We start from the raw sequence: 12,370 nt of genomic DNA, 5'->3' as shown, positions 1-12,370 counted from the left end.
TCTAAGAGGATTGGCTGCTTGCGTCTACCAACATCTGTGTATCACTGTCCTGAGAGAGCAAAACAGAGAGGGGATGGGGGGGGGTGTTAGCCAGCAAGATAGCAACATAGAGCTCAGGCAAGCCTGAGAGACACTATTTCTCTTTCTCTCTGGCATACACACACTCTTCCTCGTGCACACACGCAAACAAACACACACACTCAGCAGTAGACAGCCGCAACATCCGCATCGCTCGCTGCCCACCCGCATCCTACTCCCCCTTTCTCCGAGCCTTTTTCCTGTCGGAGCGCTCTCCTCTTTCTCTTACTTGCTCCGTCTGCAACGCCTCATCCTGCCGTCCTGTCCCCCCTCTGCTGTCTGTCACCGTGGCGACATAGCCTCTGCAGCCATGGCGACCAGCCAGCAGGATTCGGGCTTCTTTGACATCAGCCTCAAGTCTCTGCTGAAGTCCTTTGGAGGCAGTGAGTACAGCTAACAGATCACTGTTGTTGTTGCTTGCTGCTGTGCCCAGCAAATGTGTGATACAGTCTGCCCACAACTCATCATTAATGGATCCTGCAGTGTGCAGACTATGCTTATTTGTGTTTACGTTTGAAGTTCAGGGACAAACGGACGGCACACAGTGTGATCGACACTGTCAACATTTGGCAATATTGCGTAACGTAATAATGGAAGACAAGTAGTTGAGCAAGAGCTCCAGAGAATGAGGGTAAATCTGGCTTCTCAGCAGTTTTCTATATATAACATTACTTAACAGAAAAAAAGTGTCACTATTTGACTTTGAGCCTGGTACAGAAATTATAAAGTCAATCAGAATTTGTCAATAAATAAAAACAAAACAAAGCTGTCTGTTTACATGTGATATTAATATGTGCGGTCCAGAAGACTCAAAATATCTGTTTACAAAACAGAAGGTAAAGCCACTGTAGGTCGCTGTGAGGCAGTCCGTCACCAGCAGCATCTCTCTCGACTGTTTTCACTGGGACATACTGTACTTTACGAATCTGAGACATTACAGTAATCAGAACACATCGCTGTATTATCGCCCCATTTGGACTCATCGGTGTGCAACCTGTAGTTTACCTTGTAGAGGATGCAAAGATAAGCGAGAAGGCTTTGTTGTTGTTGTCGTTGTTGTGCTGCAGTGATTTTCCTGTACTGGCTGATCACCTCTTGTGGTAGTCTTCAGTTTGTTTATGTGTGCCTCTTTGAGAAGTCACTAGATTCCATGTGAATTTCTTGCCTTTCGCACAGCTCATGTGTCAGGTGTGCTTTGAAGGTTACTGACAGCAGGGGTTACGTCGGTGCAGTGGTTAAGGAGGAATTTCATGGGCCGTGTTGATGGTTCCCCTTGGGCTATTGGTGATGTAATAAAAAATGAAATCACTGCAGAAACAGACGTGTTTCCTCACTTGTCACAGCTGTAGACCAGACGCAGACATGTTGGTTTTGTTTGGCTCAAGGTCATGATATCGATAGCAGTCAGAAGACTTAAAAGCCAAGAATCAGGCTTTTAACTCCAACTTAGATTGGTGTTTTAACTTTTAAGTTGCTGTGGAGTGAAATCACTAGACAAATAGCTGACCTCATCATCTCCTGCCATCGCTTTGAAATATTCATGCGCGTAATGTCAACTACTTAGATTTTTAAGACTTTAGTTTTAATCCTTTTTTTTGTTTTTTTTAATTACATCCTTTCACCTGTAATGTTCACAACACGGCAGTATTTTGAATTACAGTGGCTAAGAATTGCACTGCTGTTGACATTCATTCAAACTTAAACCTCTCATAACTACACAACTAAGGGTTAGTTAAAAAATGACCAAGAATAACACAATAAAAACTCCAGAATACCTTTATCTCACAGGTCCGTCTCTACCAGCATACAGGTTTAGCTCTTCTTGGTCTTGGTGAGGCCAGTCAGTGTGTGTTTGTGTTAATGTCTGTGCTTTTACAAGTGACTCATCACAGCCCATATTAAACTGGCCTCAGACTGTGCAAGCATGTGCAGAACTGATATGTCTGTTCACAACCCCAGAAAAACTTAAAGGTATTAAATACTAACCTTAATTTAAACGTCCCTATTAGGATTTCTGTGTGACAGCTGCATTGTTGATGCATTAAGATGTGTATGCAGTCACCCTGTCTCATAATGCGTGTTATTCATGACTCATCCCGCCAGGGTGCTTGTCTGCTAGTATGACATGATGGTTGGAGGTAAACACCAGATGTAAATTCTCTCCACTTGGTCTATTTTTATCAGATAATCTGCTGATTATTTTAAGACTTGATTCCCACAGTCCAAGTCAGGGTTTTAAAATGTGTTGCTGTCTCCATCCAGCATCAAAACGGCAGTGAAATTTCCTTCAATGGAATTTTGGCTCAAGGAAAAACAATGTTGTTATTGTCAATTCTGCTTTTTATTCCTCTCCTCTTCATCTCTTTGCCATTTCAGTCCCTTTCTTCCTTTGTCTCGTTCTTGCTCGCACATTTTTAAATACATTTTTCTCAATTAAAATTTGGAATTTATTGTATAGTGTAATTAAACCAAGGCAGACTTGTATTGACTGGACATGGTAGAATTCTGCTGAATTACCCCCTTTATTGCTGAGTCATGCAAATGGTCTACAAACGGTCACAGGAAGTGCTCCACCGCAGCTTTCCTGGGCCGCCACGACTTTCGACTCTCATCTGATCAAGCACAAGCTTGTACACCACTGTGTTTCACTGAGCAGTTGTAATAGATTATCTCAGTTTGAGACCACCTTCTATTGTGTTGTGTATGAGTGTGTGTGTTTCTGTGTATTTGATTATGTCTTTGTGCTCATGTGTCTGCAATTGTGTATGAGTAGGGGTCAGTGGGAGTGGTGGGTATGTAAGAGAGTGACCGCCAGCAGTCTATATATAGCACCTCCCTCCGCCCCTCGGCTCGCTCTCGGAGCAGTGTTGAAATTCCAGCCTAACTCTTCTGGTCAGATCTCCACAAAGAGCAGACTTTACTTAACTGCTATTGGCTACTTAAGGACAGCCCTTAACCATTTTCAAAGAAGCACTTAATTTCAATACTTCTTTCCAAAGGGCTTCAAGGAATTCAAGGTCACAGGAATTGTTGTGCAGAGTGTTGGCAGGTCGGAGGCGGAGCAGAAGCAAAAGTAGAAACTGATAGCTGGCCTGTAGGCTCATATAGCTCTCGAGCACGAGGCCCTACGCAGCCTCTAATCTACTCAAACCTCTCCTGGAGCAGGACACTGGAAAGGTTTTTTGATCCCTGTTGGTAGATTGCCCTTATGACAGAATAAATGGTTGTTGGTTGTCTCTACTTTTATTTTAAGAAGACACTTCTGCACCTGCTCTTCAACTTTCAGCTGGAGCTCTCTTGGCTCTGAAGCATCGAGGCATCTTCACTTGGGCGGGTTTGCTCTGGCTATGGCTCCTCCAGTGTGTGGATGCAGCTCATCACCCTGTTTGATTTGGACTGAATGTGGGATAGAGCTGTAATGCTGCTGTCATGACAGTTTTCTTTTTGACCTCAGGCTCGTGTGTTTCGCTTTTTCTGTCGTTCATTTTCTTAAGGATGGAGATTTACACTTTTAGCTTTGGTTAAACCGACCTGGTGCCAAAGCTGGACATCAAAGGGACTTCTGTAGTATTTTTCACAATGGTGGAGTAGACAAACGTCCTCTGTGACTTTAACCTTTTTGAAAGGAATTGCTTTTGTTATAAATCATGGACGCTGTACTTCACAGCCTGTAAAATCCCACCGTTTTTTTCCCATTTCACCCACTGTGTCCTTGTAAGGCTGTCTGCACCATGGAGGTGCCAACGAAATGGAGCAGGGCTAGTGTGATCAGCTTCATCAAGGGCCTTGGTAAGCGTAAAGGCTTGCGCATTCATATGGACACCTGTTTGCAAAGCCTGAGTGCTCAGGTTTAACTCAGATAGACTGCTTTGCAGGCCAAGGGGCCTGTCATGTCCATGAGTTAGTATTTACATCTCACCTCTCCAGTGAGGTCAGGTCACATGGTCATGAAAGGTCAGTTTGATCTGGCATCGTTCTTAATGCAAACACACTAGACACATCTGGGAAATGTTGTGGTAATTGTTGCTTTGTTTTATTTGGGGGGTGTGGGAAGTACTTAACACATGTTTTTTCCTCCGGCATTTTCTGGGAATCAAACCTGCAAATGTTTCATTCTGTTTATTTATCCGAGTATGAGATTTATTACCACAGGAGATAGCACGAGTCTGCACCTCAGCTGCCTGAATGCAAAGCAGGGAGGATCGTGTAAGGATTGCCAGAGTCGGTGTCCTTCGCCGAGCCATAACTCAGTCAAAATTTGAACACACAGATGTGGTTTTTATTAGTTTGAATGCAGTTTATGCTCAAGAAGATGATCTTTAACAATTCCCCATTCCTCATGACTCTACAAGTGAGAATCATCAACCATGAGAGCATTGCAAATATGAACTTCTAATGCATATTCGGCTGTATTTGTCATGGTTCAGAAAGCAAAACCAGGCTGAAGGCCCAAAAATGATGAGATCTGTAGTTTAAAAACCTTATTATTTTAGCGTTAAAATATGCTCCAGTTAGCAAGTATGATCGATTAGTGATAAAAAAATAATGTGACATGACTATCAAAATAATCGTTTGGGGCACAAAAGTATTTACTGTAACTCAGGAGTGACCCACAGAGTCAGAGTACTTCAGACTAACTGGCCTGTCTTATATGTCATCAGCTTCTCCAGTGGGACTGAAGCCATCCATCCCACCAGCCAGCGGTCCCTTGGGTGAGAGGAAGGGCCCCGTCGTCATGGCGCCTGTCAACGTGGACCCAGAGAGCAAGCCGGGCGAGTTTGTCCTAAAAAGCTTATTTGCCAACTTCACCTTGCTCTCTGAACGCAAGATCCGTATCATCATGGCTGAACCACTGGTGAGTGACCGAGCTTTGATTCTGTCTTTTTTTTCTCTCCATGACGCTTAGTCCACTTCTGTCTGTGTTACAGCATCATAAACACGCATTTTGGCCATCTAATTTCATTTTGTTAGTCATAGTAACTTTTGATGACAGTGTATATTCGCTCGACTTTTTTATGCAATCCACAGTTTCCAACCTTTTTTAACTATCCAGCCGAGCAATAAATGGAAAAAGCAGTAAATCAGGGAATGCCTTCTCTTTATCGCTGTGTTTAGTGGATTGTATTTTACCTTGGAAACCCACGCACACTCTACACTCAGCGATCAAATACACATTTAACCCAAGGTGTTTTTCCTCTGTATTGTTATCATTTGAAAAAGCAGGCAGTCGTAAATAATACAGGCTCAGATGTACCTGTTAGTGTACTTGAACTGTGCATGTTTACACCTTTGCTTGTCTCTATATGACAATTTTCAGTTTATGGTTCACAATGAGACACACTGTGTTTGCAGTTTTTTGAACAACAAATAACCCTAATATATCTGAGCCAGAATATTGACCCTCTCATCTCATTTTTTGTCTGTTTGACAAAGTAAACTTCTTCACTTTTTGTTACATTTAATAAATGCGACTATTAGCTTTGACCTTCTGACTCAGTGATTTATGAGTCTCACTCGCTCTCTTTTTGGACACAATGACCATTTTGTTCTGTCAGGAGTCTGAACTGAATTTCTTTTCCCTGAATTTCAAAACAAAATATTTACTAATGCTAGTAGACTAACATGAGTGTTTTCCACCTCTGTCTGTTCTTATCCGGCAGGAGAAGCCACTAAACAAATCTCTGCAGAGAGGAGAAGACCCACAGTTTGACCAGGTGTGTGTGCCTCATGTGGACACATACTTACTATACACTGTCACATATTTTGAACAAGACTAACCTTTTTTGTCATCCTTTCTCTTTGTCTCTTGGCTCCCTCTCTTCTTCCTGTCATCTGTCCAGCTGATCAGCTCTATGAGTTCTCTTGCTGAGTACTGCCTGCCATCCATCCTGAAGACTCTGTTCGACTGGTACAAGAGGCAAAATGGCCTGGAGGACGAGTCCCATGAATATCGACCCAGGGCCAACACCAAGTCAAAAAAGTGAGAGAAGATTAAAATATTGGAGCTGTTTGTGCACATTAACACATGAACTGGATCATGAAATACATTCCTTTAAAACGATTTATTCCAATCAATGTGGGCTCAAATATTCCCAAACCAGCCTGAAATCAGATGAGGATGATTAGGGTGATGGTCGGTCCAAACATAGGTGTGAATGTCGCGCTTACTCATTAATATACCATAGACATAGAATTTGAGGTACAAACCAAAAAATGACAACTTTGAAGACCCGGCAACATTAATCCATTACATAGCGCCGTAGATAAGGAAATGTGCTAAAACAGTCAAAAATGACCTTCACAGCTCTGTGCACCCGGGCCTAACAGAACAGACACTGTTATTGTAAGTGTGCTAATATCGTCTTATGTCTGTCTTTCTCAGTGATGAGCAACAGAAGGACTACTTATTGGAGCGGAGGGATCTGGCGATAGATTTCATCTTTTCACTGGTGCTTATTGAAGTTTTAAAGCAGGTGGGGCACATTTTGCAGTCTGATCTGTTTGTCATAATGTCTTTTAAATGTTTAAAGGAGAAGCACTGATAATAATGCATATTAAACGTCCTTCCAGAATAGCTCGTATGTGTTTAAGTGACAAAGTAATTGTAATAAAATTACATTTTACTGCAGATCCCCCTTCATCCTCTTTTGGATGGACTCATCCAAGAGGTCGTTAACCTGGCCTTCAAGCACTTCAAATACAAGGAAGGGTAAGACAGATGACCTATAAAAATTATATTAATGCAATAGAATGAATTAAATGCATTTTAGTTTTCAAATTTGTAAAAACTAACCAGTGCACTTGATTGATAATATTCATGTTAATGTTTAATTTTTAGGTATCTGGGGCCCAACACAGGCAACATGCACATAGTAGCTGACCTCTATGCTGAAGTAGTGGGAGTCGTAGCTCAGTCGAGGTACTGTTGAATTAATTACTGCTTACACTGTATGCATATTTGTGTAGCTGCACGCAATAAATGTTTGTGTCTCTCATGTAATTGTACATGTTCTCAGTACTTTTTTTTTCAAAAATAAATCTCCCTGAAGACCCAACACGTACAGAGCCAAAGCTCAATAAAAACTGAAAGCGAGTACTTGATACTGAGGCCAGTGTTTTCGAAATGTAATAGCTGAAGTGGGTACGAGAAGTCTTAATATTTCACAGTGTTATTGTTTTCCCAGATGTCTACAGTGAGTGGGTTTGTGGAAATCACAATAAAAAGAAAGTCCAGCTTGTCTCGTCAGTCTTTAAAAACTGCTGACTAAGGATGTGTGGTCATAGAGTAGAAATATAACAGAAAGAAAAAATTTTGTCTTTAATTTGAAGTAGAATCCAGGTCGTGTTACAGCTGTGGGCCTGTTTGTCTGGGTTAAAAATTTAATATGTGGCAACAGTTGCTATCTGCCCTCTTTTTGACCCAATTTTCAGTGAAATCAGAGATTACAAATGTCGTCTCTCCAACTTCAGCACAAGTGAAGAACCTAGTGTAGTAATAGCTGTGTTCCTCTAGTCTGAATGTGTGTTTGTGTGCATAAGGGTAATGATAAGGGTCCTCCAACTGTGTCACGTAATGTCATGTGCAATGAAGGATAAAAAAAGAAATAAAAAAATCTAATTTTACTGGGTTATTACTATGCAGTTACACATGGTAGCTCAAAAACTGTCACACACAAACACACAGACACACACACAAAGATAATAACCCCAAAATCCACATACTTAATGGAACACAGCTATCGACCAAGTATGAGATCTAATTGAGCAAAGGGAGAAAAACTGTCTTGTGTTTTTTACACTAATCAAGTAGCATTCTAAATCACCTTTCTGTGTTATTTATTTGCACTGCATTCTGCACACACAGGACTACTACAAATTTGAGTACACACTCATAAACAACCTGAGGCTATGCTTTATTATTCTTGCCATTATCTGCATATTTTCAGTTTAGTTAATGATAATAGTGTTTATATGTGCTTTATTTAAACTCTCTGCACGTAGAACAAGACTAATAACTATTTCACTTACTAAACTGCTGCAGTAACATGCTAGACCATGTGCAAAAATCACACACACATACATATTCCCTGCACATTGCCCCTCCAGATGCCTTTCTAAATATAGGCTTGCAGAGCACTGTTGTACTGTTGGTAGAATCTATCTGGCTGGTTGGTACATACGGAAAAAAGCATATACCCATGTGCATGTGTTTTAAAAGGAGGGGGGGGCAGACTAAATGTGCTCAATCTAAGCAAATAAACAGAGATTAGAAGACTCTTGATGATTTGTTTTAGTTATTCTTCAAATGTAATCCCCCCCACTTAGACATAGATATAATGGTATTTACTAAAACTCACAAGAATTGCTCACATCTGGTCACCATTTCCTCGGCAGGTTCCCAGCAGTGAGGAAGAAGTTCATCTCTGAGCTCAAGGAGCTGAGGCAGAAAGAGCAGAGCCCGTACGTCATCCAGTCCACCATCAGCCTCATCATGGGACTCAAGTTTTTCCGCATCAAAATGTACCCGGTGGAAGACTTCGAAGCTTCCTTCCAGTTCATGCAGGTAGACTGAGCTACTACTGTAATAGCTACCTTGCCAAAGAGGGGCTGTGTTTAGGAAGCTTAAAGGAATGATGTAGATTTTTTAGGTTTTTTGTTGGAATATTTGTACCTGTCATCATAGAGCTTTCTACCCAAGTTCTACAAATTAATCTAATTGCCTTGTTTATCGCGCCATTGATGTGAGTCGTAGTTGCAAGAATTCCCATGATCCATTGCAAAACAAAGCTATGGACATATACAGAGATGGGGTTTTTTTATCACTTTCTCTGACTCTCTTTCTTTCTTTCCTTCTCTCTGTCTGCAGGAGTGTGCACAGTATTTCCTGGAAGTGAAAGATAAAGACATTAAGCACTCATTAGCTGGACTCTTTGTGGAAATACTCGTACCTGTAGCTGCTGTAAGTGCATTTAATCTTACTCCTCAGAGCAAAAAGAGTAGACATTAGGACAGGCCCAGATTGAAATTACTGCTCTCCATTTATATGATAAGTCTGATGTCTTAGGATCATCAGTATATAATGCCCTGTTTGTCTCGATCAGGTTAACAGACATTGTTCTGGTGGGGGGGGGAAAGGAAATCCAATGTATATCGACATAACTTCTGCATTATCTCTTCTCCTCCAGACCGTGAAGAATGAGGTGAACGTGCCATGTCTACGAAATTTTGTCGAAAGTTTGTACGACACCACACTGGACCTGTCCTCTAGGAAGAAACACTCTCTGGTAACTTTTTCCCCGTATTCGGTTTCACCACTGGTAATCTCTCTTCATTTCCTCTCCATTACTAGCAGTTGGTGAAAGCACTTACTGTAACTCTCCCAACATGTGGGCTTTTATCTCTTCGTGGGAACGAGATAAGAGTGTAGTGTGCAGCGCACTGGCTATTTTTTGAAGCTGCGCCAGATGGGCATTGTTTGCCTACAGCATGGAGGTAGGCAGGGAAATCAGCAGTTCATCTGACTCATTAAAACAGTGCACTAAGGCTAGGCTTTGATTACAAGGCTACTGAACTGTACGTGATTTTCAGTGCTATAACCTCCTTAAAATATAGACACAACTTCTTAGAAATTTCTCAGATGCACGACAACGCTCGCTGAGGTGGTACATTCTCTAAGATGTAGCCCCACCTTTGGGATGTGTCCTGGAGTTATTTGATGGGCACATTTGATAACAAGACATGCCATCAGTCCGCTGTGCTGCATTATTTTTGCAGATTCTCCGCATACTCCAAGCCACCCATGCAGCCTAGACCTGACACACCTCTCTCCAAACAAAAGTTCTTGTTTTTTTTTTTTTCACTTTTTCCAAGTGAATAGCACAGAGGCACGCACACTAACAAGCAGTCATCTGCCATGTCAGGGAGATCATAATTGACAAATATGACAGGAATGATAGCAATGTGGCGCTTTTCCATAATTGCTATTCATTTGCATTCTGGGTGTCTGAGTGAAAGAAGGAAATCACGAGAATCAGATAAAGAGTGCTCACTTTGATAAGGAGTGACAGGTGCGCTTCTCAAGGTTAGAGTTTCCAAAACCCAGTCGCGACGCCTCCCTCGACCCACGCTGATCATTAGCAAAGAATTTGTTTTAAAGAATGATCTGCATGCTGACTTACATAACCTTTAAGAATGAGTGTACAGAGGAGACGTCAGGTCTGAGCCTGCTGGACATGAAATTTCTGTTAAAAATCTGTAAATATGAGTCACTTCTAAAAACTCACACTGTTGATGGTTTGATTTTCTTCATGGGATTTCATGTATATACATTTTTGTTTTTAAAGGACAAAGATGGATGTCAGTACCTGGGTTAAAGTTTGCAGCTAGTCAGACTGTCTCTGTTTCACTAGTTGGGGAGAAAGAATAAGTAATGAAAATTGCAGGGATGTGCCATCGTCGCACTACCTTTGAACTTTCATCCAGTGTTAAATTGTAACAAATCGGAGAAGTGCTGTTTCTCAACATCAGTGTTTGGCTGACAGGTCGGTTCATCCCCCCAAATTTGTCATGCGCCTCATTTAATTTTCTCCCATCTGTCTTTCCTCTCTGCACCAGGCCCTGTATCCTCTGGTGACCTGCCTGCTGTGTGTCAGTCAGAAGCAGTTCTTCCTCAGCCGCTGGCACATTTTTCTCAACAACTGCCTCTCGAACCTCAAGGTCAGCTGCTTCGTCTGTATGATGCAAATACACAAATTACTGTAGGAAGGACTGTTTGTTTCCCAAAACAGTATACTCATAAATATAAATTATGTGTGAAAAGTGAACTGTACATGCAAAAAACACTACAAAATATTTGCTCTACCCCCTAGCCCTTCAGCTTTAAAATCACCCGTCAGTGTTTATTGCTTCAAGTGAAGCACTGCAGCTTAGAAACTGACTGACCGGGGCTCATAAAGCCTCATAAAGTTTATGATTACACTTTAAATCTTTAGAATCCAGTGTATGTTGGGCACACAGCAATTTATACTGTGCCTGTACAATAACAGAAAGAAATGCCCCTTAGGGTTTTTTTTTTTAATTTCAGAAACTTGTTTTGATGAGAGGAAACATTTCTGTTACCAATGTGTAACAAACTCTACCTATTTTAAGTCTAATTGTTTTTTGTCTGCATGCGTGTGAATGCAGAATAAAGACCCCAAGATGGCACGAGTGGCTCTGGAATCACTCTACCGCCTGCTGTGGGTGTACATGATCCGGATAAAGTGTGAAAGCAACACTGCTACACAAAGGTAATGCTACATCTATTACTTTTCTATAAAATAGCATGTAAGATGTAATTGGAAGCTCGGTAACAGCATGTTAAACAATCATCAGTTATCTTTCCAGAAATAATCTTCTTCTTCTTCTTTTTTTTAATTGTGCTGTTACTTGTATGATTAAGTTATTTAGTGGAATTTCCTTTAAACATGGTACAGTTGTAAATATAGTCAAATGCATCAGGAATTACAATACTAATATCTCTTTGTCCCTCAGTCGACTGACGTCCATCACCACCACTCTCTTCCCCAAAGGGAGTCGTAGCGTCGTTCCCAGAGACATGCCCCTGAATATTTTTGTCAAGATTATCCAGTTTATTGCCCAGGTATTATCATTATTATTAGTAGTAGTAGTATTATTATTATTATTATTTAACCATGAAAAAAATAAACTCTTAAGATTAAAAATCTCTTTTTCAAGAGTGTCCAGGGCCAAGAAGAAAAGTGGTACGCTCATAAGTTGCATAAATTAATACCACACACATAAAAATCCATACACCAGTTAAATACAGTCAAAGAGTAAAAAAAATAAAACACAGAAACAACCAAGATTATAACCTTCATTATCAGTAAAAAATGAATACCTTGATAAATGGTATGAGTGACCAAACCACATAAAGTGTTGTTCTTGGTCAGAGAAATAAAGTCACATTTGTGTGCATAGCATAGTGTTTTTTTCTGTACTGCTACTGAAAAACAGACTAATACAATGGTTAATCCAAAATTCTGAGATGGCACGGTTCCAGTAACTACTCAAAAGCTAAACAGTAATGAAAAGTAGAGGCTGACCAACAATGTAGGACATGAGATGTTTTTTTTACATTTCACTAGAATCCATTATCAAAATTGATTACATTATATTTGATGTCTGAATTAGCGGCAGAGGGTTTTGAAACCTGCTCTAATGCTGTTTAAGTGCAGCGCACTCTTTGCTCTTGCATTTGCTGCTGTCATGTAGCAACTGTGTGAAACCCCAG

The 12,370-nt window shown here is 40.9% G+C and overlaps 1 protein-coding gene across 1 annotated transcript in view; it reads left to right on the top strand.

Moving 5' to 3' along the window:
- Positions 1-12,370, top strand: part of fryb (furry homolog b (Drosophila)) — a 37,226-nt gene continuing 24,856 nt past the window's right edge. Inside the window, 13 exon segments of the mRNA XM_039618766.1 lie at positions 1-461; positions 4,740-4,933; positions 5,739-5,792; positions 5,919-6,058; positions 6,461-6,551; positions 6,708-6,787; positions 6,917-6,997; positions 8,473-8,641; positions 8,945-9,037; positions 9,264-9,362; positions 10,693-10,794; positions 11,263-11,366; positions 11,611-11,719. Coding sequence (XP_039474700.1) covers positions 389-461; positions 4,740-4,933; positions 5,739-5,792; positions 5,919-6,058; positions 6,461-6,551; positions 6,708-6,787; positions 6,917-6,997; positions 8,473-8,641; positions 8,945-9,037; positions 9,264-9,362; positions 10,693-10,794; positions 11,263-11,366; positions 11,611-11,719 — 1,389 coding nt within the window. The 5' untranslated portion in view covers positions 1-388.

The sequence above is a fragment of the Oreochromis aureus genome, linkage group 10 (assembly GCF_013358895.1).
Source record: "Oreochromis aureus strain Israel breed Guangdong linkage group 10, ZZ_aureus, whole genome shotgun sequence".
In the NCBI taxonomy this organism is placed as follows: domain Eukaryota; kingdom Metazoa; phylum Chordata; class Actinopteri; order Cichliformes; family Cichlidae; genus Oreochromis; species Oreochromis aureus.
This window is presented reverse-complemented; position numbering and strand designations above follow the sequence as displayed.